This window comes from Cavia porcellus, unplaced genomic scaffold, assembly GCF_034190915.1.
Source record: "Cavia porcellus strain 051 isolate PalLab524CR breed Dunkin Hartley unplaced genomic scaffold, mCavPor4.1 scaffold_22, whole genome shotgun sequence".
Classification (NCBI taxonomy): Eukaryota; Metazoa; Chordata; class Mammalia; order Rodentia; family Caviidae; genus Cavia; species Cavia porcellus.
Window position 1 is genome coordinate 20,409,595 of NW_026947505.1, and position 23,542 is coordinate 20,433,136.

Here is a 23,542-nt window from a genome sequence, read left to right on the forward strand (position 1 = left end):
ACTGTATTAGATTAAACAGATTTAGGGAGAAAATACCAGGAAATTATCGAAGCTAACCACATTTCCAAATATATGATATGTAAACTGAATTCTTGCCCAAATTAATGGAGATTAAAGCAAAGGTAAATATTTTTTCAGTTTACGCATTAATGTGGTTCTAGAAACAAGCTTCCCAGAAACTGAGCTATCATTTGTATTTAAAATCAATTCCCTTAAAATCCTGAATGTACACTAGAAATATAAGTGCAAAAATATATATGTGTTTGTTTTTTAAAAGTCAAGGTGACTGTGGAGGCTTCCCCAAACATGAATAGACTTTCTAAAATTGAATATGATTACCTCTCAGCCTAACTACATATTGTGATATCAAGACTGCAGCAAAGTAGGAGTGAAATTATTATTATTATTATTATTTTGTCTTTTCCGTTTTTATCAGTACCGGGGATTGAACTCACAACTGCCTGCTTGCAAGGCAGGTGCTTATGCCGCTGAGCTAAATCCCCAGCCCCCATGAAATTATTTTTAAAGTTACTTTTAGCATAGTGTTAGTGGCTTAAGTGTAATTACTACTTCCCTTAACAAATGAAAGTGACACTGAAGAAGCAAGAAAGGCTACTCAGGCTGGTTCTTCTTGAATGCGTTGGCAAAATGATTGGTCAGGATAATCAGTTTACTTTTTTATAATCCTATAACTATACAGAACACATGGAAACGATAAGAATTAAAATAAGACCCTAGCATTGGGCCTCCAAAAAATGGCTTTGAGGTGGGGAGAACATTGAGAACAGGAGAGGCACTGGGTGCCCGGAGGGCAGGGGCAGCTGTCAGGGACCACCTGTCACTCGAGCCTCATGGCAGCTCTGGACGGTGGGGCCTCTGATCCCATTTGAGTTGAGGAGGCACAGTCAGAGCACGCCTGGCCCTGTGCCAGAGCGGGGATTACAGACTGTGCCCTGCACAGCCCTGGCCCTGACATGGGATGGCTCTTACTTCCCCTCTGGACACCCAAAGAGATGGGAGGTGCAGGGGAGCACAGAGAACAGGGTTAGTTGGCCAGTGAGCACTTCATGGCACTCAGGAGAAGGAAGGAGGTGGCCATAAATTTCCAGCCGCTGTTGCCCAGCCCACTTGGTTGTGTGGTCCTGCGTCTGCAAATTCAGCCAACATCGGGTCAGAAATATGGGGAAAGCACTAAGCTGCCTGCCCTGAACCTGCACAGACTTTGTCTTGTCATTATTCCTGCTCTATTGTGTTAGGCATTCTAAACAATCTAGAAATGAGTAGAGTCCACAAGATGCTGTATGTGTGCAAATACTGTGCAATATTTATAAGGCACTTGAGGTCCTCAGGTTTGGTATCCTTGGCAGGGAATAGGAGTGGTCTGGGGGCCAGCCCCCCATAAATGCAGAGGGAAGACTGTAGTTCTAACCACCACCACCCCCAGAGACCTGGAGAGACTTGGCAGTGTGGACCCCAGCTCCATCCCTTGAACTTTCCAGTCAGCAGACAATGGTCGGGTAGCAGCACTCCACATTTCTTAGTAAACGTCCCGGTGGGCCCTGATCCGCAGCTGGGCTTCCGCCAGCCTCTCCCTTCCTCTCTCTTTTAGCCAGGTCAGAGCAGGTACAATCTTAGCTCTGGTGCTCTGGTCCGGCAATATCCATGGCCTCGTGAAGGCACACATCTGCTTGGAGCCCCTGAACTATGTACCTAAACTATGTGCCTAAAAGAAACATTGGGTTTTTTAAAGTTTTTAAAAATCCATTTGGCTGGAGTAAGATCTGTGTCAGGATTGGTAGTTTAAAAAAGAAAAATAAAGATCGCAATTATAGCTACACTTTTTCTCTTTCAGGCCAAGCAAGCAATACTTGAAATGGATGCCATTCGTAAGTTTTGTCTCCTTAGTGTGATTTGAACTGTTGTTGCCTACTTGTGCAGTGTCTGTCACCTTGCCAATCTTAAAGTTTATGTCAGTCAGTTGTAAGAAAACAAAAGCTCTCCACTCACTGTTGTATCCCACAGAGCAAAAATTCCAATCCCCTACAGACGCTGCACTGAGCTGTTTCTACATTGATTCTCATGGTTTGTCTGTGGGCCACTCGGTGACTGGCCACATGTCTAGGTTTCTGTAACAACTGACAATGTCAAGTGCACCTCCAGCACCAGCTCTGCCTCCCACCTCCTCCTCCACCAAAAAGCAAGGCTCCACAATGGGTCCCCCTTCACCCTGGCCCATAAATACTACGTTAGTTAGTGGCATGAATCCCCACAATGTGATATTCCCTGATTTTTCTGATGCAGGACAAAATTCTAAAAATCAAAACCACCCCACATTTGTGACTGTATCTCAAACCTTTTCTTTTTCTTTTCTTTTTTTTTTTTTTTTTTTTTTGGTACCGGGGATGAAACTCAGGACCTTGCATTTGCCAGGCAGATTGCTTGTGCCACTGAGCTAAACCCCCAGCACCCTGTATGTCTAAACTTATAAAAGCAATCAGAGAATAGGTATGTCAGGTCCTTCTTATTAAATAAGGCCTTGTTCAGTACCAGTTCTAGCATCTTTGTTAACTCTCAGATTTGAGAATAAAAAGAGAAAACAGTGGCTTACAAAACTCATGACCGCATCTGCTGAAAACTTTTATTTAAAACACTTCTAGCCAAGCATGGTGTCACATGCCTATAATCTAAGCAGTCTCAGAGGCTGAGACAGGTAGATTGCAAGTTCAAGGCCAGTGTAGGCAACTCAGCTTACTTTTTAAAGCTTTTTTTAAAAGCATTAAAAATAAATAAAGTACTTCTAATTTAAACCTTTCAGCATACCTTAGTCCTAAGGAATGTGTTCCCAAGAGCATACATTGATTTCCTCACCCCTCTCGCCTGCCACATGTTAACCCTCCGGAATAAAAGAAACACACCAGGGAGGGGGACACGAGGGCATTGCCCTGCCACTGTAGCGAAACTGATAAGTGATTCCTATTGGGATCTGTATTCTCCAAATCCCCACATTTTATTCCACCAAAATTGCCTTAAGGTTTTGAAAAAGGTTGTGAAGACATTGGGTCATGGGTGAGCAGATGCATGTTAGGAGCCAGATGGAGAAAGAAGTAGACATAGAGAAGCCAGCTGCCGTGGGGACTCGCTCCGCTCCACAAGATGATTTACCTTCAGCCGGGCTCTGAGCAAGCACTGGAGATCGAGTCCTTAAATTGTGCCATTCATCTCTCGCACCCAGCCTGAGCCCAGGGGAGCTGTGCTGGAGGCAGTGTCCTCCTGGAAGTTTAGACCTGGCTCACTTGCACAGGGTGCCCTCGCTCGGGTGACCTGGCCTGACCCAGAGCTGTGTGTGGCTTTTAGGGTCTCAACTTGAGACCCCCTTGAAGCACCTTGGCCATAACTTGAGGAACATGTGTGTGTGGCTGTGTCCTCAGAGTGCTGTCCCTGAGTCCTCGGGGTGCAGATGATTGCTGGACACACGCCCCTACATTGGCGTTAGATCACAATGCCTTAATCCAAAGTCCAAGTAAAAGATATAAACTCAATAAAACTGAACAAAATTTTCTTTCCTGGTAAAAGAGTCTAAAGCTTTCATCAGATGCTTAATGGGATAATGTCTAGGAACGTATTAAGAGTGATTATGTTGAAGGATGCCTGCCACAGAGACATAAATGGAACTATCTTTCTAGGAAAGCAAAGCTGGTGATTGACAGCTCCTGCTAAGGATGGAGACAGAAGGCTATGGGGGAGGGGAAGAAAGGCAGAAAAACAGATGCAGGACAGGGGCTCAGGAGCCTCACCTGTGTCTGACGCAAAAGAGTAAACATATCGATACCTAAAACAAGCTCTAGCCATTTTCTCAGAAACGCTCACCCTGACCTGTACTGTGGTCATCTTTGCAGACCATCCAGGCTTCTGTTACAGCCCTGAGGGGGAGACAAAAACATTCTGCGGCTCAAAAGAAGGTTCTGCACCATATCGACTGAGAAGAAAGTCTGGTAAACGTGATGACAATATTATACTAATGGGCACTGGAAGGGAGAGTTGCTTTCAGGACCACAGAAAGACAATTTCTGTGTTTTTTGAGCTTACTGTTGATCTGAGTACATCTGAGGCTGCTTTGAAGCAAAACTCTCCAGCCTTTGTTTTAAACTCTTTTTGTACTTAACTCTCTCCTTCCCATATAACTCCATCTTTTCCATGAATACAAAACATATACATCAACTAATTTTGCTTTCTGCAGCATCTTACATTGGCATGCAATTAGGAAAACTCTATTTGTGGTTGCTAATTAAATTATGCCCTGTGAATGACACACACAAAGAATTACTCACGCCTAAGGTCAGAATACACATTTGCTAAACCCGACTCCATGAAGCATTGTCCTACCCTGGGATCTCAATTTCATTTGAATCAGTATTTATTAAGCACCTATTTTATGCTTTGCTGAGGACAAGAATACAAGAATCAGTAATGCATGTGCTTCCTGTTTGCACAGAGCTCACGGTAGGAGACAGAAAATAATAAATACCTGTTTGTGTAACAGTGTTATGGCAGAGATTGGGGGAGGCATGTGTCGATAAACCTAGGAAGGAGAGAGAAGCCTTCGTGGTGTAAAGAACGCGTTATCTGGTGTCCTCCAGTGATTTGGAGCTGAGAGGCCAAAGGGACAGAATTATAATGCTGAGGCCCTGAGCCTTCCACCAGCACAACTGAGACCAGCAGCTCCTCCTGCCAGCGTGTATATGGGCTGGAGCTGGGAGAGCCTGAGTTGGACAGGGCAGATACAATGGAAAAAGATGAGATGGAGTCAAGCGGACAGGAAGGCCTAGCGGGCCAGGTCAAGTGTTTGAGCTTGGCAATCCATGAAGGATCAGAAGCAATGAACTATGAGAATAGCTGCATTTTAAAGAAAGAAGTCTGACTGTATGTGGGGGATGAGGTGGGCAAGGAGACCGGGAGGGAGGCTGCCATGCTAGACTAGAGGAGAGAGGACACAAGCCTGGATTCAAAGAGTGGGTACTGGGGTAAAGCATTATTGGAGCCCCCAAAACTATAATGGATTAAAACAGGAAAATTTAGAGTGTTGTCCTGATCATACTCTGAGGCCCATGATGGTGAATTGTGATTGGACATGTAGAGTTTGTTTAGTCAGAAGCTTGGGACACGCATGTGGCATAGTATATAAAATTAAAAGTTACAGCTTAGAGAAAAGGAAGTTGTTTTACTAGGTGATAGTTTGGAAAGTAGCATTCTGCCTTTCTGTTATGTGACGTCTGGTTCCTTAACAGTAATCCTATCGAGCTTCCAACAGAGCGAATTTCATGTCACTAAATATTTCTAAGCAATGGAATTTAAGTAAATTTGTTAAGAAATTTCTAGAGCTCATCTAATTTATTATAAACTAGTAATTAATAAGGGAAAATTTTTTATTTGGTTCCGCAAATGATGCTGGCTTTATTTTCCTCCCAGAACCTTCCTCAAGATCACATAAAGTTTTGAAGACCAGTGGTAAGCATCTGTACCTAAATGTCTTCTCATTTCTCATTCTTGTTCATCCTGAGTCAAACCACACACACATACACACACACACACACACACACACACACACACACACACACACACACAAAAGACTGTCAGGTGAGTTGTAGCTTTATAGGCTCAATGATTGTATAACAGAAAGATGAAGTTCTATAAGCAAATTGTGGCATTTTAAAATGTGACAAATGGCGTCCACTTTGGCAACATATATACAATACGACAAATGGCATAAATTACATGCAACATGTCTGACAGGCATGAAAAATCAATGCTCCTATTTTGTAAAGAAATTCCATTCGACAAAAAGAGACATTAAAGACCCATTTAATGTATATATACATATACATGCACACATATATACATATAGACATACAGAGGCACACAGATATACACACACAAGTATATTTGGGCAACTCCAGAGAAGAAACAAAGTACCAACAAAATTTTAAACTCATGTTTATAATTTTTAAAAGTATCTATTTAAATAATATACATGGATGGGGAAGCTATGAGCTTGGCCAAAGACACAAGAAAAACAGGCCCTACAGAACTACTGCATTTGTGAACCTGTCAGGAATAAAATTCAGTGGCGCCCATTTAAATTCACAATGACACTTGCCCTTGACCCAACACATCACTGTTAGGCCTTTATAGAAGTACTCACTCCACACAGGTATAAAGGTATCTGGGTATGTGTGCAGTCTTTGCCGCATTCGTGATAGAGCATTACACAAAATGCCCATCTAGTGACAAACAGGTAAATAAACTGTGGTACATCCATACCTATAAAAGAATATTCTGCAACTTTAAAAAGAACGAAGTCCATTTCTATCTACTATCAGGAGTGTCCATAAATTGCCAAAAATGCAGTGTTGTGTATGGGAAGCGTATTTAAATAACAACCACTGCCCTTGGGACCCGGAAGGACGAGCATGAGACTGTTAACAGTGGTTCCTCCAGGGAAAGATGGGCATGGGAAGAGAAGTGCTTTGTTTTATTCCACAATTAAACAGCTTTTAAAGATAAGACACACATAATCAGACTACCTATAATAGTGTCTATAAGGATATGACCGTAAACCTGGGCCCACAGGTCCATTGGCCATAGTCCTCAGCCCAGGGTCAAGGAGTTCCTGCTGATAATGGCTGTACCATTCATTGGAAGTCAGTAAAGTGTCTGAAAACCCACAGGAGCATTCTCCTGTCCTCATGGGGTTTTTATGGCTGATGTGAGCATTTTTCTTTCAGTGCAAATTTTTGCTTGGAAGTGTTTGGAACTTTGTAACATACTCTTTGGAATCCCTGAGACTTAGATAATGTAGTACAGCTCTACTAGAGTCAAAAGTACATAACTGGGATAAGGGAAAGGCAATTTTGAAGATTAGGTCCAAAGGGACAAGACTTCTTTGGCTTTTAAATATTAGCAACAAGTCTGTAAGTCTTATAAAAAATATTAGTGCTTATTTAAATTAAAATGAAGTACATTTTAATTCTCAAACTTGAAATAAAATATCTTTCATTTTTCAGAAACGGCACAAGACATCCAGAAGGTGAGCGTCATCATGTTCCTTTTAACATGTTGGTTGTGGGTACGGTTTGTCTTAGTGCATCTCATTGCAGCCTGCATTTCCATTATAGACCGTGACTTTACATTTTGGACATTTACATTTTATATTTGTTTCACATTTTTAATAATTTACATTTGATTTCAGGGAGGACTCAACCTTATCAGTGTCCTTCCTCCTCTTCTTTGTCCCTTGGAACTAAAGCAACTATGTATTCATCCCCCCACCCTGCCTCATTTGAGGACCTCCATCCTTACCTTAGAAAGCATGTACTAGTGGGATCCAGTTCACCTTGTCCACAGAAGATACGGCTCTTAAACATAGCTTCCTTCTCAAAGCGTTAGCCTTCAGTCACCAGGACAAGGTGCTCCTTGTGAGAATATGGACCATATGAGTACAGGAGTTAAAGACCAGCCTGGGGAGCATAGTAGGACCTCATCTCAAAAAAAAAAAAAAAAGCAACTAAGAATATGTTCCTACTGCTGGTATCAGATATGATACCAGTAATGATATGTAATATAGTGAAAGTCTGCCATACAAATTACAGGGTTTTGCCTCTGATAAAAGGCTAGATGAGAATGCTGTCTTAGCTGGGGATGCAGCTCAGTGGTAGAGCACTTACCTACTGTCTTAGTTACTTTTCTCTTGTTGGGACAAAATACCCAGCACCCAAAATGATGGAAGAAAAGTTTTTTTTAGCTCACTGTTTGTGGAGGTTTCAGTCCATAATAGGTTGGCTCCAAGTCAGGATAGCATGGCACCAAGGCAACACTCCAAGACAGCAGCCAGAAAAAGCAGCCAGAACAAAAGAGGGGAACAAGCCTCTTACCCTCCCTGATATTGTAAGCAGGCTACCCTCCACACCCTGTGCTCTCCTTTTGCACAGGCTGTGGATATTTACAAAGTTAGGATCTTAGCTCCCTGCTGTGTCTCTTAGTTAAATTTCTAAACTTTTCAAGTTGACATAATGTATCAATCATAACACCTACCATACCTAAGTTCTTTAATTCAGTTCCCACACTACAAAAAAAAATTGTCCTTTTGGGAGATATAAACCCAAATTCATTACCTGCAAGGAGCAGGTATTGTGTCCTGACCTGTGTCCTGATTCTTGCAATATGGCTGCTGACAAGTTGGCTTAATTAAGCATCCTTAGAAAACTAACTGTGGGGGGCTGGGGATTTAGCTCAGCGGCATAAGCACCTGCCTTGCAAGCAGGCGGTCGTGAGTTCAATCCCCAGTACCAATAAAAATGAAAAAGACAAAAAAAAAAAAAAAAAAGAAAGAAAGAAAACTAACTGTGTCTTTTTGTTTAATGTTCAGTGTTTATAAGGCTCTGAATAGCTCTCTCTACAATTCCATTTATGCCCCAGCTTACCACAGGGCTGAAGTGGCCCTGCTGATAAGTGATGTATCATTCAATAAACCAGTAAAACATGTAAATTTCAGCACAGTCTTAAGTTAATGTGATTTTTATGGCTCAGGGCATGTACATTTTTTCAGGTCAGATATATTTTTCTTTGGAAGCTTTTGAAACATATAAATATTAATTCATTGTCCTGAAATATGGCATAAGACTTTGATTTTGTAGGGCTTATTTTTATAAATGTGGTCATTGCAGAAGGTGCCTGTCATGGTTTGTATCTACATTGTCCCTCCGCAGCCTCATGTGCTGTGGCACTTTTCAGAGCTAGCTAATAGCACCCTAAGATGTGTACTATTGAATTAGTCCACTGACTGGAATTAGCATAGTTCTGGGTGTGAATAATGGAAACCCCACACTAGTTTTGGGTGTCACCAGTCAAGGGAGAGAGGAAGGACAGACTGCTGCTCGCTGCTTGCTGCCTTCCGCCTGCCATGAGCTGTTTCTCCTCTTCCATGCCCTTTGCTCTGCCACCCTGCCTTGGAGTCAGCCAAGTATGGACTGAAATCTCTGTAAACAATAAGCTAAAATAAACCTTTCCTCTAACTTGCAAGTGACAAGTATTTTGTCTCAGCAGAGAGAAAATTAACTAAGACAGTGCCCTGCTCTCTCCAGTAGCCCAGGTAGGATCATGGAGCCCAGAACTTATTAACACAAAGAAAATTTAAGAACTCCAACATTAAATGCTTCTTGAAACTTTCTGCAAGAGCACTCAAATCAGACCCCTGTCAGAACTAATTAAGCCTGCTAAAATCAGAAGACAAGAATGAAAACACCAGTGGGCTCTTTGTAATGGCAAAATTCTACCTAACTATAATGTCCTGAATGTGTAGTAAATGCAAGGACAGATTTACTCATAATTAAGTAGCTTATAGTAGGAATATTCCTTAATAATAATTTAATATTTCTCCCAGATTATATATTCTAAAGGAGGTGTGTGTGTGTGTGTTGGGTTAAACTCATATATCAGCCCTGATTAAGACATAGCCTCAAATCCACTTCTGCCATTCATAAGCTATATGACTGTAGGTACCACTTCACCTTACCACAATTTAACTCTCCAATTTATGCAATGTTACAAAGATTAAATATGATGTTATTAAAGTACTTAATATGTAATTGGCACAAAGTGAGTATTCCATAATGATAGCTTTTATCAAATTATTAAGTAGTGATAATGCTGGGAATGTGAAAACACAGCAAAAATATTCACCCTGGTTCTTATAAAATTACTACTTCCTTCCATATTGTGACTAGTCATATATTGATCATGTCTTAATCTTAGTGTTTCTCAATTCTCCTAGTGATTTATTGAATGTAAATACTCAGCTTCTAAAACATTGTCATGCTCATTTCAAGAGCACTCCATTTAAAAACAGACTCCAATATTAACAGCTCGGTTTTCCAAAACATCTGGGAATTTTCTGGGATGAAAAATCTTAAGAGCAATTACTTTGGGTATTGTGATAAATACAAAATTATTTTGCTACACTTTCCAGGTGTTTGTTATAATTCACTGAATATTCATTCGCTTTACCTTGTTGAAAGTATTTATGGGGTGTTAGCCCTCATTGGTGTGATCAAATACCTGAGAAAAATAACTTAAAGGAGGAAGGTATATTCTTGACTCATGGGTTCAGCTTGTGGTCAGGTCTATAGTGAGGCAGAAACATCACAGCAGAAAGATGTGGTAGAGGAGAGCTTCTCACCTCATGGCATCCTGCAAATAGCCAGCAGGGGAAGGAGCCAAGAATCAGACTGTCCCTAAGACTGTGCCCTAATGACTCACTTCATACAACTAGACCCTGCCTCCTAATAGTCCATTGGTCCATTGATGATCAAGTTGGCAATCAAGATTAACTGGCATAGGGCTGGGGACATAGCTCAGTGACACAGTGCCAATCTGGCAAATGCAAGGTCCTGAGTTCAATTCCCAGTGCCAAAAAAAATATAGTAGCATAGGATGAGCCAATATTTTTATAAAAATTATACCAGCATAGTCTGAGTAAGGCAAAGGAGAGAGATACTAAAAGATGGAGAGAAATGATATATAAAAGCAGTAAATTTTTCTACAAGTATTGTATGTGATATGTGAGTAAAAAAATAGAATAAAATATAAAATTAATCCTTTTAGGCTTTAATAGAAAAATAGCCCTTAAGGCAAAATTTTGTTTTTATCCTCTCCTTTCTTTCTTTCCTGGTAGATAAACTGAAAGTGATGAAAAATTGTTACTTATTTGGAATTTCCGTAGGTTACCATAACATCTTAACCAAAAATATGTCCCTGATACAAATTAGTTTGAACAAGTCTTAATCCTTTCAAGTTTTTGAAGTTAATCTTTCTGTCTACAAAAATAGTATCACAGTAATCCACTCCATCAAAAAAGGTCCCGTGTTATAAATAAATAACACTTCTTTGTTTCCTTTGTTTAGAAATCATTAACATTACTCATATTTTACTTCCTAATAGGCAATTCAGTGTTACTTAAGTAAATATATTTTGAAGCAAAGCAAAAATAACAGCACTCAACAATGGATTAAACTATAACCCTACACAAAGGCTCCGCCTAGAATCTATAAAATGAGGTTCCTCTGATCAGGCTCCTGAGGAGTCAGCTGATTTGAGGAAACAATTGGGGTATGCAGTTGGCTTGCCCATCAGGGGCTGCTGGCATACAAGAGACCATGATAAGACTCCCGTGAGTCAAACATTGCTTAAAAAGTCTCAGATAGAAACTGGACACCATGGCCCCTGATACCTAGGTATATTCATTCATGCAATCAATATTTGCCAAGTCCCAGCACTTCGAAGTATCTAAGAGTTGTCTGTATTAAAACCGGTATCCTGCTTTGGGGCCAGAGTTTTAGAGTCAGACCTGGATTTGAATCCTACCCTTACCACCAAATAGGCAGAGCAAGTCACCGATTCTTTTTTTTTTTTTTTTGTCTTTTTCCTTTTTATCAGTACCAGGGATCAAACTCACGACTGCCTGCTTGCAAGGCAGGCGCTTATGCCACTGAGCTAAATCCCCAGCCCCAAGTCACCGATTCTTTAGAACCTACATTTCCCTACTGTACAGAGTCTGCCAAAACAAAGCATACATCAGGAAAAGGAAAACTTGCATAAATATTTTAATACTGTATTTCTTGAGGCATCATGAGGTTAATACACATTTCTTTGGGCCCCTACAATTACAAGAGGTCCCCACAGGGGTGGGGGTGAGCTTCCACACATTTATCAGTAAGTATGGTGAATTGCTAAAATGTGTATGCATTTTTGGCAGACTCTGTGTTCGTCTAATATCTAATTTGCAAAGTGATTTTTGAATATTAACTATGGAGGATATCTGCAAATTGCCTCTAGCCAGGTTTCTAAATAAGTAATCTTGTCTTTTATGCCCCTTTTCCAAAAATTTGAAATGCTTTTCAACTCAATTAAAATCAACATTGTCTACTGCTCATTTTCTTTAAGAATATGGCAGTGCAGTGTCAGAGGCCACACCCAAGTACAGGAGAAATTCCCACGTGGTATGGCTTCTCCATGGTGCTGTAATTCATTAGCATGCTTCTGTCTTAACTCAGGTTGCCAGAGAGGAAGGCTCCACCCAGCTGCCTTCTGCAGGGCCTTCTCCTGCCCAGAGGAACAGTCAGCCCAGCAGCTCTGCAATTCTCAGCGCGCTTCGTGGGGGTGGTGCCATCAGGAACATCTGGACCGATCACCAGATTAGGCAGGCCTTGTTCCCCAGCCGCCGGTCCGCACAGGAGAATGACGATGATGAAGATGATTACCAGATGTTTGTACCATCCTTTTCCTCCTCAGATTTGAACTCAGTCAGGCTGTGTGAAGACAGCAGCACTTCGAGTCGCCCTTGCAGCTGGCATATGGGACAGATTGAGTCCACAGAGAGCTCAGGTGCTGGCCACAGGATTGTCCGACGGGCCAGCAGTGCTGGTGAGAGCAACACATGCCCTTCTGAAATAAGAATTAAGGACAGCAATGGCTCTCAGTACAGCCCCCGAAGGGAACTGCAGAATGGTCCTCACACTGAAGTGCAGGAAGAGGTGAATCCTTTTGGGTCAGCTGTAGAGTTGACAATTGACGATATAGACCATGTCTATGATAACATAAGTTATGAGGACTTAAAGCTAATGGTTGCTAAACGGGAAGAACCTCAATCTACTCCCCTCAAATCAGCCAGGGATTCGGTTCGCCCTAAGAGCACCCCAGAGCTTGCCCTCTCGAAGAAGCAAGCTAGCTACAGCACAGGCTCTCTACACACAAGGAGAGATGGAGCCCTGGGCAGTCGGGCAGTGTCTAACCAAAGCACACAGGAGCTCCAGGTGGAGGAGGAGAACATCTATGATACTATACGGCTCCCAGACCCACCATCGCTGGATTTCAAGTGCAGCAGCCTAAAGCGGTCCAAAAGGAGCACCTTCCTAGGACTAGAAGCTGACTTTACATGTTGTGACAGCCTGAGGCCATTTGTGTCCCAGGATAGCCTCCAGCTGAGTGAGGATGATGGACCTTACCATCAAGGGCCTCCAGACAGTGACTATTTGAGCTTGCTGTATAACTCTTCCAACTGTAACCTGTCCATAGCTGATAAGACCCTGTCTGATAAACTGTCAGAAGAGGTAGATGAAATCTGGAATGATCTAGAAAATTACATCAAGAAAAATGAAGACAAAGCTAGAGACCGTCTCCTGGCAGCATTTCCCGTGAGCAAAGATGATGTGCCAGGCAGGCTGCACACGGAAAGCACCCCTGAGCTGAGCCGGGATGCAGAGCGTGCTATATCCACTCTCTCCCTTCCCGAGAGCCAGGCTTTCCTCGCGCCAGTGAAAAACAGGGTCATCAGGCCTGCCCGGACAAATGGCCCATCAGAGGAAGACTTGATTTCCACAGAGGGTTCCTTTCTGAGTCTCAACCGGTTCTCTGTGGCCAGTGAGATCCCTCCCATAGACAGTCCATATGATCTGGTCAGCAGCAGCCTGCCCCAGACAGACCCAGAGAACCCTGACTCTGGTGTGGATGGCACAGATAAGACCAAAAGCCGGGTCTTCATGATGGCGAGGCAGTACAGTCAGAAGATCAAGAAGGCAAATCAACTTTTGAAAGTAAGGAGCCCAGAGTTGGAGCCACAGCCAGCCAGTCAGCATCAAAAGCCTGCACCCAAGGACCTTGCAGCTATCCTAGAAGAGAAGAGGCAAGGAGGCCCAGCCATTGGTATGTTCACACAACTTTTCTTCCTTCTTGACTGTCAGGTGGGAGAGAGGTGTCTGATTCCAAGTGTCCTTAAAGCGGGCGCAGCTGTGAAAACAGTCATTCATTCAAGTGTTCCTACCTCAAAGACCACAGACAAAGCCATGGGTGGCTTTTCCCACTTCACCAAATTGTACAGCTATAGCATGATATGGCTTCAGGGAATTATGGTGTATGTGTAACATTGTCACTATGGAGGTGGTATATTTTTTAAAATTTTTAAGAGAACCTAAAGTATGAAAAAAAGGCATCAGCTTTAGCTTGTGATACCTTGAGCTTCGTGATACGTTAGCAGGAGGAACGGTTCACAAAACCTTCCCAAGCTTGGAAGCAGACAGAATGGGATTGCTTTTTGCCTTCAAATTCCCACTGAAATACCTAATCCTACAAAGGGGGAAAAAAAGTTGCTTTCACGTTTTTCTTAGCTGTCCACAAATCAGTGGTTTTCTTACATATTTTAGCTGCTACTCAATTTTTAAAATAGCTAGTATTGCATTGAACTGTATCTCATTTGGTATCCCATTTGTGCTTCTAAGAATCTTAGTTCTTGTTGGACTAACATAGAGTATAACAACTAAGTCAGGATCACAGGCATGACATTAGTAAGATCAGGGGTGCAGAAGGAGAAGGTTTGGCTTGACTTTCTTGAAGGACAGAACTCTCTGATCTCAGGGGAAGGGCTTAGGTGTGAAGAGAACAGATGATTTTCCTGAAAGAGCTGAGCAGCTTTTCACCTCCAGACCTCCTCGAAAGATTTCTGAAGTAAGGTCCAGGAATTTTGATTTTAAACAGTGTAGCCTTCCCTTGGTATTTTAAGAAATCCTGCCCTAGATTTTCTGACAAAGGACCACCTCGACATGAAGAAAGAGTCAGTTCTCCAATTAAAAGTAAAACGTCGATGGCTTTGTATCCACAGGTTTGGCTGATCAGCTTCATAAGGCACAGGGCACATTTGGATGGACTGATGCTACTAACTTGGATATTTTGGTCCCAATCCTGTCCTTTCTTTGGAATTAACTTATTCAGTATGTAGAAATAAGAGAGTAAGAAGGGGCTATCAAAATCCTAAGTGAGTCAGGATGTGGGCCAGAGATGGAGCTCAGGAGCAGAGCGCCTGCCTGGCAAGAGTGAGGTTGTGAGTTCCATCCCTGGTACCAAGCAATTAAAAAAAACAGTGAATCAGAATGAGATCTGTAGGACTTTTTTTAAATTTGGGAGTATTTTAATATTGTCTAAAGTAAAGCTTTAACCTTTAGTAAAATTTCCTATCAGGAATTGAAGGCTTAGTGTTGATGCCTGAAGGAGTTTACAGGCTCTTTGAGGTCTTCGTCATTGAACAAAATAGAAGATAACAGTGGTTTTTGTAGGAGCATGACAGACTGTCACATGTGTTTTTCTCCTTATAATAAGTCATTTATGTTCCTTTTCCAATACTAACTGGTTTGTTATTATGTAGTACTTGGAGAAAGCATCTAAGGAGGACTACTTTGGGGAAGCATAGATAGCCTGAGAAATGGTTGTATATGGGCAGTTGGAGTTCCCGGCTGAGTCTGGGCTGGGGCTTTCCAGAATCAGAGACAATAAAAGATGTCTGATGGTGACAGACTAGGCTGATACACTCTTGTCTAAACAGTGGTAATTGCTTGGGCAGGTTGTTTGGACTCTGTGACACCCATTAAGATGCAAAACACTTAATCTTGATTGAAGCAAGCCCTTCTAAGATTTACAACTGCTGTGAATAGTGTTTACCTACCTTTTAAGTATTAGTTTCGGGTGAGAGTTCTTTTGCTTCTTATAATTTTGGGTTCTCCTTTTTGTTTTGACTGCTTATATCTTCTTGGGATCCCATAGATTCTTTTCTCAGCTTTGCACTTGGGTCCTTTCTTGACATGGTGGGCTACTTCCGATGTCCTCCCCAACAAAAAGGAGAAGATCCCTCCCAGCAGTGCTGTCTTTCCTGGTCATCTGGCAGGACCACATCCTTAGGGCCTGCCATCTCTTGGACCTGGCGAATTAGCTCCATGTCTCCTCCATCTGGGTGATCGAGACCACTTCCTGTGCCCACCACGCTTTCCGCCAGTTGACATGATGACTCCTTTTCTCTTTCTTGTTTATCTGGGCACAGGACGTCATAATGGAATGGACCGATTCTCCAGACTTCTGCGTATGGGCCTTGCCACTTTGCCAGGAGCTTGCTCTCGGTGTTGTGCGGAAGGAAGAGCACCCTATTCACCTGCTGAAACTCTCGAGCATCTTTATTGAACTCTCAACCAGGGGTCTACAGGCCCCGGGTCAGATTTCCGACTCTAAATCACCCAACCAGGTCCAGTTGCTCCCGCATTCTAGAACCTGTGTGTAGCATGCCAGCCATCTTGTTCAGGCAGACCTCTCTCTGATAGCTTTTTGCATCAACCAGAGACCTTTGGATTCCTGTTTTTTGTTTTTTGTTTTTTTTTTATGATTTTCACATGGTAGAAAACTCTGTCCAGGCTCGAGAAATCTTCCTGGAGTAAAATAGGGAAGGCACGATTTTATGCTATTGACTATATCTCAGAGAACATCAGAAACATTGATTTTAATCTTGTCTTGGAAACAGCATGTTTGATATTTGCCTTGGCAGGATTGCCTTCGTATTTTATCTTGAATCATAAGAACTCTAACTTTCAAGCCTTCAAAAAGGAAAATAAAACAGAGACAGCCCTGAGATTATCAAGGAATGATAATTTACGTGTTCTGTAAAGACTAAAGATACAGGGGACCTTGAGCCAGCTGCTGGCATCAAGGTTTTCAGGTGAGGCAAAATGTCTCATGCTGACTTTCCTGTGATTCTGCCTCAGGGGATGTCAGTGGCTCATTCCCACTGACATCATGCAAGTCGCAGGCCCCTTTTGGTGGCTAAAACAAACACAAACTTAGATAATCACAGTGCATTTTCTACTAGCAAGATACATTTTATTCATAATTGATAAATGGTCAACTCCTTGCTATTATTAAAGATGCTTATGCCCACTGTGAATTGTCCATGGGAAGCATTTTAATCCAAAGCAGTCTTCCTGCCTCCCTTCTTATGGCCTGATTTCCATGGACTGTTTATGGACTGTTTTTCCACATCCAGTGGCCTGCTCTCAGGGAAAGCCCATCCATGTTTAACTCTATGCTTAAAATAAAATGAAGGGGTAAAAGGTATTAACTGGATAATGAAGTAGTTATGGGGCCCAGTTTCTATCTAGAACTATGGTTGTGTTCTGTGGTAGGCTGAACAAAATATGAAATATGTTCTCTAAGGTCAAAATCTCATAGACTAGCTGAAGTAAGTAGCCTATAAAAATGGAAGGGCAGCATGATGTTGTGTGTGTGTACATGTGCATTATGCATACATTATATATAAGACTTCAGGGAGAGAGATCAGTTAGCAAAGGGTCCAAGGAAGATGAGACTCGTGAGACATGGGCAGGATCTGATTAACCAAAGGAAGTGAAAAGTGTAAGAGGACAAAGGCAAGAGAAATACTGTGTGGAAGGAGGAGCAGATTTCCAACTCTAAATCACCCAACCGGGTGACTCAGAGTCAGTGTTTCAGATTAACTAGGCTAAAATCCAGAGTATGGACTACTTCGTTTACTACATTTTGATACTAGGATTGTTTGAATTTTGAATTAGTTTTGTTTTCCCCCAAACCATCATCTTCTTGGAACCTTCTAGAAGATGAGAGCCTTCTTCATTCCCATGGGTCTGTGCATCTGTGCACAGGTGAATGACAGGGTGCAGGGTGCATGTGACTTTGTCTGAAGGCCCAGCTGCCTTTGGCTGGGTCTCATAGTTAGTGAAGCGTTACAAGCTTTAGGATGGTGAATGAAAACACACTGGTATCCAAAGAGACTTCCACTGCTCTTTCTTCAGGTGGTGCTAAATCTTAGGTGGTATTAAGAGATTTTGCTCTGCAATTTAAAGAATTTCCCATGTTTTGTTTACTAGAAATTCCTAACCTAATATTCTCTGTCCTTGCAAGGAATTTGGAGTTGAAACCCCCAAAGGATCTGAGTATAGGCTCTGTAATGAGATGTCAGATGTTTACTTTAATTGCGGGGAGCAAAGGGTGAATGAACAAAGGAATTGCAGTTAAAGGGTGTGCAGTAACAGCCAGTTGTTTCTTTCATCAAAGAAGACAGGCTCAGATATGACCAGTGGAAAAGAAAGGGCAAAAACAATTGAATGAGTACTTAGCTCACATTCAAAAGATAATTTACTAATAACAGTTACTAACAATATAAATAGTTTGGAAACATTTGCTGGTTATCATCAATGGGATAGATTTCTTTCGCAGGGGTAATATAGATGTGATCTGAGCAACTTAAACACTACATGGAGTTCTTTGATTCTAAGGTGGTCATGTGGATGCCCAGACCAGGCAGGGGAACAGCTCTTTGAAACTGACATCTAGCGAGGCCAGGGATTTAGCCAGTGGCATAATCACCTGTCTGGCAAGCACGAGGTCATGAATTTAATCCCTGGCACAGGAAGGAAGGAAGGAAGGAAGGAAGGAAGGAAGGAAGGAAGGAAGGAAGGAAGGGGAAGGAAAGAAGGGGAAGGAAGGAAGGGAAAGAAAGAAAGAAAGAAAGAAAAAGAAAGAAAGAAAGAAAGAAAGAAAGAAAGAAAGAAAGAAAGAAAGAAAAATTAATTCACATCTGGGCTCCCTCTTAAATCATTACTGGCCCAAGAGAATGCATTATCCATATCAAGGTTCAGTTCCTATCTTTAGAAGTGGCTGTACTCAGAAGTACAACAGAAGGAAAAATGACTTTACAGTTTAAATGGCAAAAGCTTTATGGAAAAATAGGAAGTCCTACTGTTGAGCAAGTATTACCAGTAGAAAGCATTGGATTTCTGCATATATTTACAAGTGTCTCATTAATGACTTGAAGGCATGAGCTATAGTCACACACACACTCTCTTCTTTGCAGCACAAAAAAAGTGAGTTAGTCCAAGAAGTGAAGTTAGTCCTGATTCTTTGCGGAAGACGTCCCTAGAAATTGGGTCCCCAGATGGTGGCAGTGGAGAGCTGTCTGGGATCCAGAAGTACAGGAACAGACTCCTCTAGAAGTAGTTGAGAGCAAGTAGGAGTGGGGGAAAATCAGAGTTGGCCATTGCATTGTGCATGAGGATCATGCTTCTTTTAGTGACTATTTGAGTGATTATTTTCATATTCATTCTCATTTTTATGATTTATTTTTATTTACTTGCTGCTTCTAGTACTGGGGATTGAACCCAGAGCCTAATGCTTGCTATGCAAGCCCTCTAATGCAGAGTTGTATGCCCAGCCAAATTATGTTTTATTGACTTAGCTTAAGTGCTAAGGGTCCTGCTTTTAGGGTGCTTGTTTCCAACACTGACATTGTTTCATGCTTGAAAATAGCACTGGAAATTTTCATTATAATCAGTAGACATTTGCAGACCTGCTGTACAAATAAAATCGTGCAGAATTCAATTAAATTAAATGAACTTTTTGGTGATGTTTCTATTTATATATAAACTGAATTATTTTATTAGTTTGTGGTCAGTAATTACTCATTCTCCAACTTCACTTTAATTAAAGTCATGTCCACTGTTTAAGTTGTTTTGGTTTGATTTGGTTAGGTTTGGTTTGGTTTTTTAATGTATTGATTAGATGCCATGTGTGGTGGTACATGCCTATAATTCCAACACTGGGGACAGCAAGGCAAGAGGATCACCATGAGTTCCAGGCCAACCTGGGCTACATAGCAAGACATTGTCCCAAAAAACAAAGAAACAAATTGATTAAAATGTTATGCCCTTATATTTTACCTTCACATGTAGGAATAATCCAATGTGTTCTTATTGTCTCAATGTTTACCTTCCAGGTGCCAGGATTGCTGAGTATTCCCAACTGTATGACCAGATTGTGTTCAGGGAGACACCCCCGAAAATTCAGAAGGATGGCTGGGCCAGCATGCAGGACCCTTCCCTCCGCAGGGCTGCATCGCCTTCCCAGGCCCACCAAGCTGGCGAGGACTGGCTTTGGCATTCGACCTACAGCAATGGAGAGTTAGCAGATTTCTGCCCCTGGCCAGAGCAAGACTTAAGGTCAAAGTATCCGACTTTAGAAATGAGTACAAGAAGTTCTCCGAGACACTTGTCTGCAGCTTGCTCAGTGCCTTCTCTTCAAGTGTGTGACCCCCTGCTGGGCTCCACGCAGAGGTGCAGTGTGGTAGTAAGTCAGCCCCACAAAGAGAACTCCTGTCAGGGCCACCTTTACAACTCCCTGGGTCGCAAAGGCGTAAGTGCCAAATCTCAGCCCTATAACAGGTCCCAGTCATCCTCCTCCATCTTGATCAACAAGTCGCTGGACTCTATCACCTACCCCAGCGAGCTGGGCAAGCCACAGCCATCACCTTTACACCGCGGTTCCAGGAGCGGGAGCCACCAGGATTTGCTGCCAGGTAGTGCTGCCAGGGCTCACCAGGGCCCTGAAAAGGGCTCCGATCTCACACTCCAAGACTCACAGAAAGTTCTGATAGTAAATAGAAATTTGCCCTTAAATGTCCAAATAGCAACACAGAACTATTTTTCTAATTTCAAAGAGACTGAAGGAGATGAAGATGACTATGTGGAAATCAAGTCAGAGGAAGATGAGGCAGAGTTGGAGCTGTCTCAGAGTCACAGAAGGAAATCTGACTCTGAGATGGTGGACACTGACTCTTCCAGTAACGTCTGCAGCAGCCACACTTCTGACTCTTTGAATATCCTGTGCGCTCCCAAAGAGCCAAGAAGCAGCAAACCTGGGCTTTCATCATATCTGGCGACCTACAGTGATTCTGACAAACTGAATGACTATCTCTGGCGGGGGCCATCAGCCAGCCAACAAAATATTGTCCAGTCTCTAAGGGAAAAGTTTCAGTGTCTCAGTTCAAGCAGTTTTGCCTGAAGTTCTTAACAATAGCTGCCTGAATTAACTACTGCTTGTGCTTAAATTACAGATACTGTACTGAGGAGGTGTTTTATTTGTACCAGGTTAAAACAATTTTGTAATAACAGGAGATGTAAAAATATACTGTGTTTTAAAGCACAACTTTTTGAACCAGCTGATCATACAGCCAGAATCATAACAAATGTTAGCATCTAAGCATCTTTTCTGATGTCAGTTGTCTTCATGTTTCATGTAACTCAACATTACTTGAAATTTTTAGGCTTATTTTTTAACATGACTATGATTTTTTCCATATCCTGACAACAGTGTCCATACTTTGAGAAATGCAATAAATCTGTATTACCCAAAAGCCCCAAGTAGCTTTATCATACAATTCAGAGACAGCAAAGAGACCTTCTTTACATGACTTAAAAGGAAACTAAAGCTGCTTAATGAATTATGCTTATATCTGACATGTTTGTTACATTCATGGTAAGACCCTGGAATAATATATGCCAGAGATCTGTAATTAGAATGTAGTCTTGGTGCCTTTTTTAGGATTTCTAGGCTGGAATTCTTACATCATTTCATGTCAATGTAGAAAGTGTGTGACTGGAAAATTAAAACGTAGCAAGACCAACTTCTGGTGAGCAAAAACCTGTATTCCTGGACAAGGCCTGGATTATGTGCTGCTGCTTATCATGTTGTTTATATGACTTGTGGCCTGAAATGAGCTGTTTCCTCCATGGCGTAAAGAAAACCAAGCTCAATAAAATGTAAATTGACCTAACTACCAGAAAAGACAGACTGACTCCTGGTGACAACTTGATTATCATTCGTAATACAATTAAAAGACGAGAGAAACAACAAAAAACATTTCACCATAGCATTCTGTGTGCCCATCTCTAACAAACACAAAGTAAACCCAAAGCTGCAGAAGGGCAAAGCACTGTAAAGTTACTATTTCCAGAGCAGTTTTTCGTATCACCTTCACGAGTTCTGGACTCTGCCAAAGAACCTACTAGATCCCAGCCCTGGGGAATTACTAGCCACCAGAATGAGGAAAGAATTCATTTTCCAAATAATACATAATATGACAGCCTTTATTTCATTGTTTTGAGGCATGTACGTTTTGGTTACTAGGTTCTGACTAATTACATTTCTATGTTGTCATTACAGTCTTCATAAAGCATTTCTTTGTGATGCTATGTTTTAAACTAGCTCTTCATGGAAGGAAACAGAATATTTTTACAAAGTAGCAGTCATCTGCCTTCAGTACTCTCTTTAATTACTGGTTTTGCTTTTTACTCACAGTGCCTTCCTTTGGGTGCTCTTATTTTATTAAAGATTCCATTAGTAACCCAAGAATATTTTCTCCCGTCACCCTCTCTGGTCTCATTTTAAGCAGTTGTACATTATGTGGTCTTTCTTCACTTTCATTTCCATTTTTCTATCTTTTCTCTTTATTATAATTTAAAACAATCCGTTTCCATTTTTAAAGCTATGATAGTTTGTGTAGGGAAAGGAGTCCAGGATATTCATTGAAAGATAGGCAATAATATTGAACCTGTGGCATCTTGCCAAAATCTTTTCCATCTTTTTAAACCCTATTCCTTTTGTCTTACCTGTAAAGCTTAAAATGTGACTATACTTTACAAATAGGTACCTAAGGCAGTTTTCATTTTAAATATAGAGCCCAAGCTTCTTGTTCTGCAAATGCATCTCTCTTCTCATACCCAGAGGCTGAAGTTGTGGCTCAGTGCTAGAGCACTTGTCTGGGTCCCATCCCCAGCACAGGAAAGAACAAGTCCATATTGAATAGAATGGCCTTCTTTTACTGCTTTTAGTTAAGTATAGTATGAGTTTTCAGTAAGAAGCAGTATCCAAAAAGACAGGAAACATGAGAAAGTATGTTGTTAGCCTTGCTAGAATGTACATGAGTGCATTTGTGTCACTTACTAAACAAAGTTACCTGACTGTTGTCCAGGAATGCAGTTTCCATTTTTGTGTTTTGGTCTATAAAACCCAAATTCTACATAATCCACATTACTGTTGCACCTGAGTCTCAGAAAGTACTAATTCTTCACAGCAGTGTCTTTTTGCACAGATGTGGTTGCCACCTGTAGGGATGCAGCCATGCACAAAGGTGGATGTCTACGTATGGATAGTCTCTGTGGTCCTTCAGGTTCCAGGACTGATCTGAAGCGTTACAGATCACTTCTGGGAGGCAGTATGCAGACTCTGAGAGCTGCATATACACATATCATCATGTCTGTATGTTTCCTCAGCTATCATTTAAGTGCTTTTCTTTAAACAAGTGTCTTCTGGAAGGGGAATGGGGATGTACATAATTGAGAGGGAAAGTTATATGTACTTAAAAATTCTCACTGGGTTCCTGTATGAAGGGATCAATTTTTTTCACATACTCTATCCTTTGTGGAGAAAATGCACCTAGGAAGCATAGTTTAAATACTGTATATAAGATAATTAATGTTAGTAGTACCCATTATTTAATAAAGTTTGTAAAGTGCAAAGTAAATTATAGTGTGATTTGATGTGTCCAATCTAAAGCATTAAGATTTTCCAGCCAGGTGTGGTGGTACATGCCTGTAATCCCAGCACACGGGAGGCTGAGGCAGGAGAATTGTGAGTTCAAGGTCAGCCTGGTTACATAGTGAGTCAAAGGCCAGACTGGACTGCACAATGAGATCCTGTCTCAAAAATCTTAAGTAAATTAAATCTTAAAAAATAAGTCAGAAGTGGTGGCACACACCTGTAATCGCAGTTCTCAGGAGGCTGAGGCAGAAGGATCACTGCCAAGTTTGAGGCC

At 41.6% G+C, this 23,542-nt stretch overlaps 1 protein-coding gene across 8 annotated transcripts in view; it reads left to right on the forward strand.

Moving 5' to 3' along the window:
- Plekhg1 (pleckstrin homology and RhoGEF domain containing G1) overlaps positions 1-23,251 on the forward strand; it is a 209,499-nt gene extending 186,248 nt beyond the window's left edge. For 7 of the 8 annotated variants that reach the window (XM_063232903.1, XM_063232905.1, XM_063232904.1 and 4 more), the window contains 6 exons: positions 1,853-1,886; positions 3,897-3,992; positions 5,467-5,505; positions 7,062-7,084; positions 12,105-13,752; positions 19,667-23,251. In XM_063232903.1, the coding sequence (XP_063088973.1) occupies positions 1,853-1,886; positions 3,897-3,992; positions 5,467-5,505; positions 7,062-7,084; positions 12,105-13,752; positions 19,667-20,730 (2,904 nt within the window). In that variant the 3' untranslated portion in view covers positions 20,731-23,251. Of the gene's footprint in view, positions 1-1,852; positions 1,887-3,896; positions 3,993-5,466; positions 5,506-7,061; positions 7,085-12,104; positions 13,753-15,913; positions 18,462-19,666 lie in introns of those variants that run through there. The other variant, XM_063232906.1, reaches the window with a different exon arrangement.
- Positions 23,252-23,542: the final 291 nt, after the last annotated feature.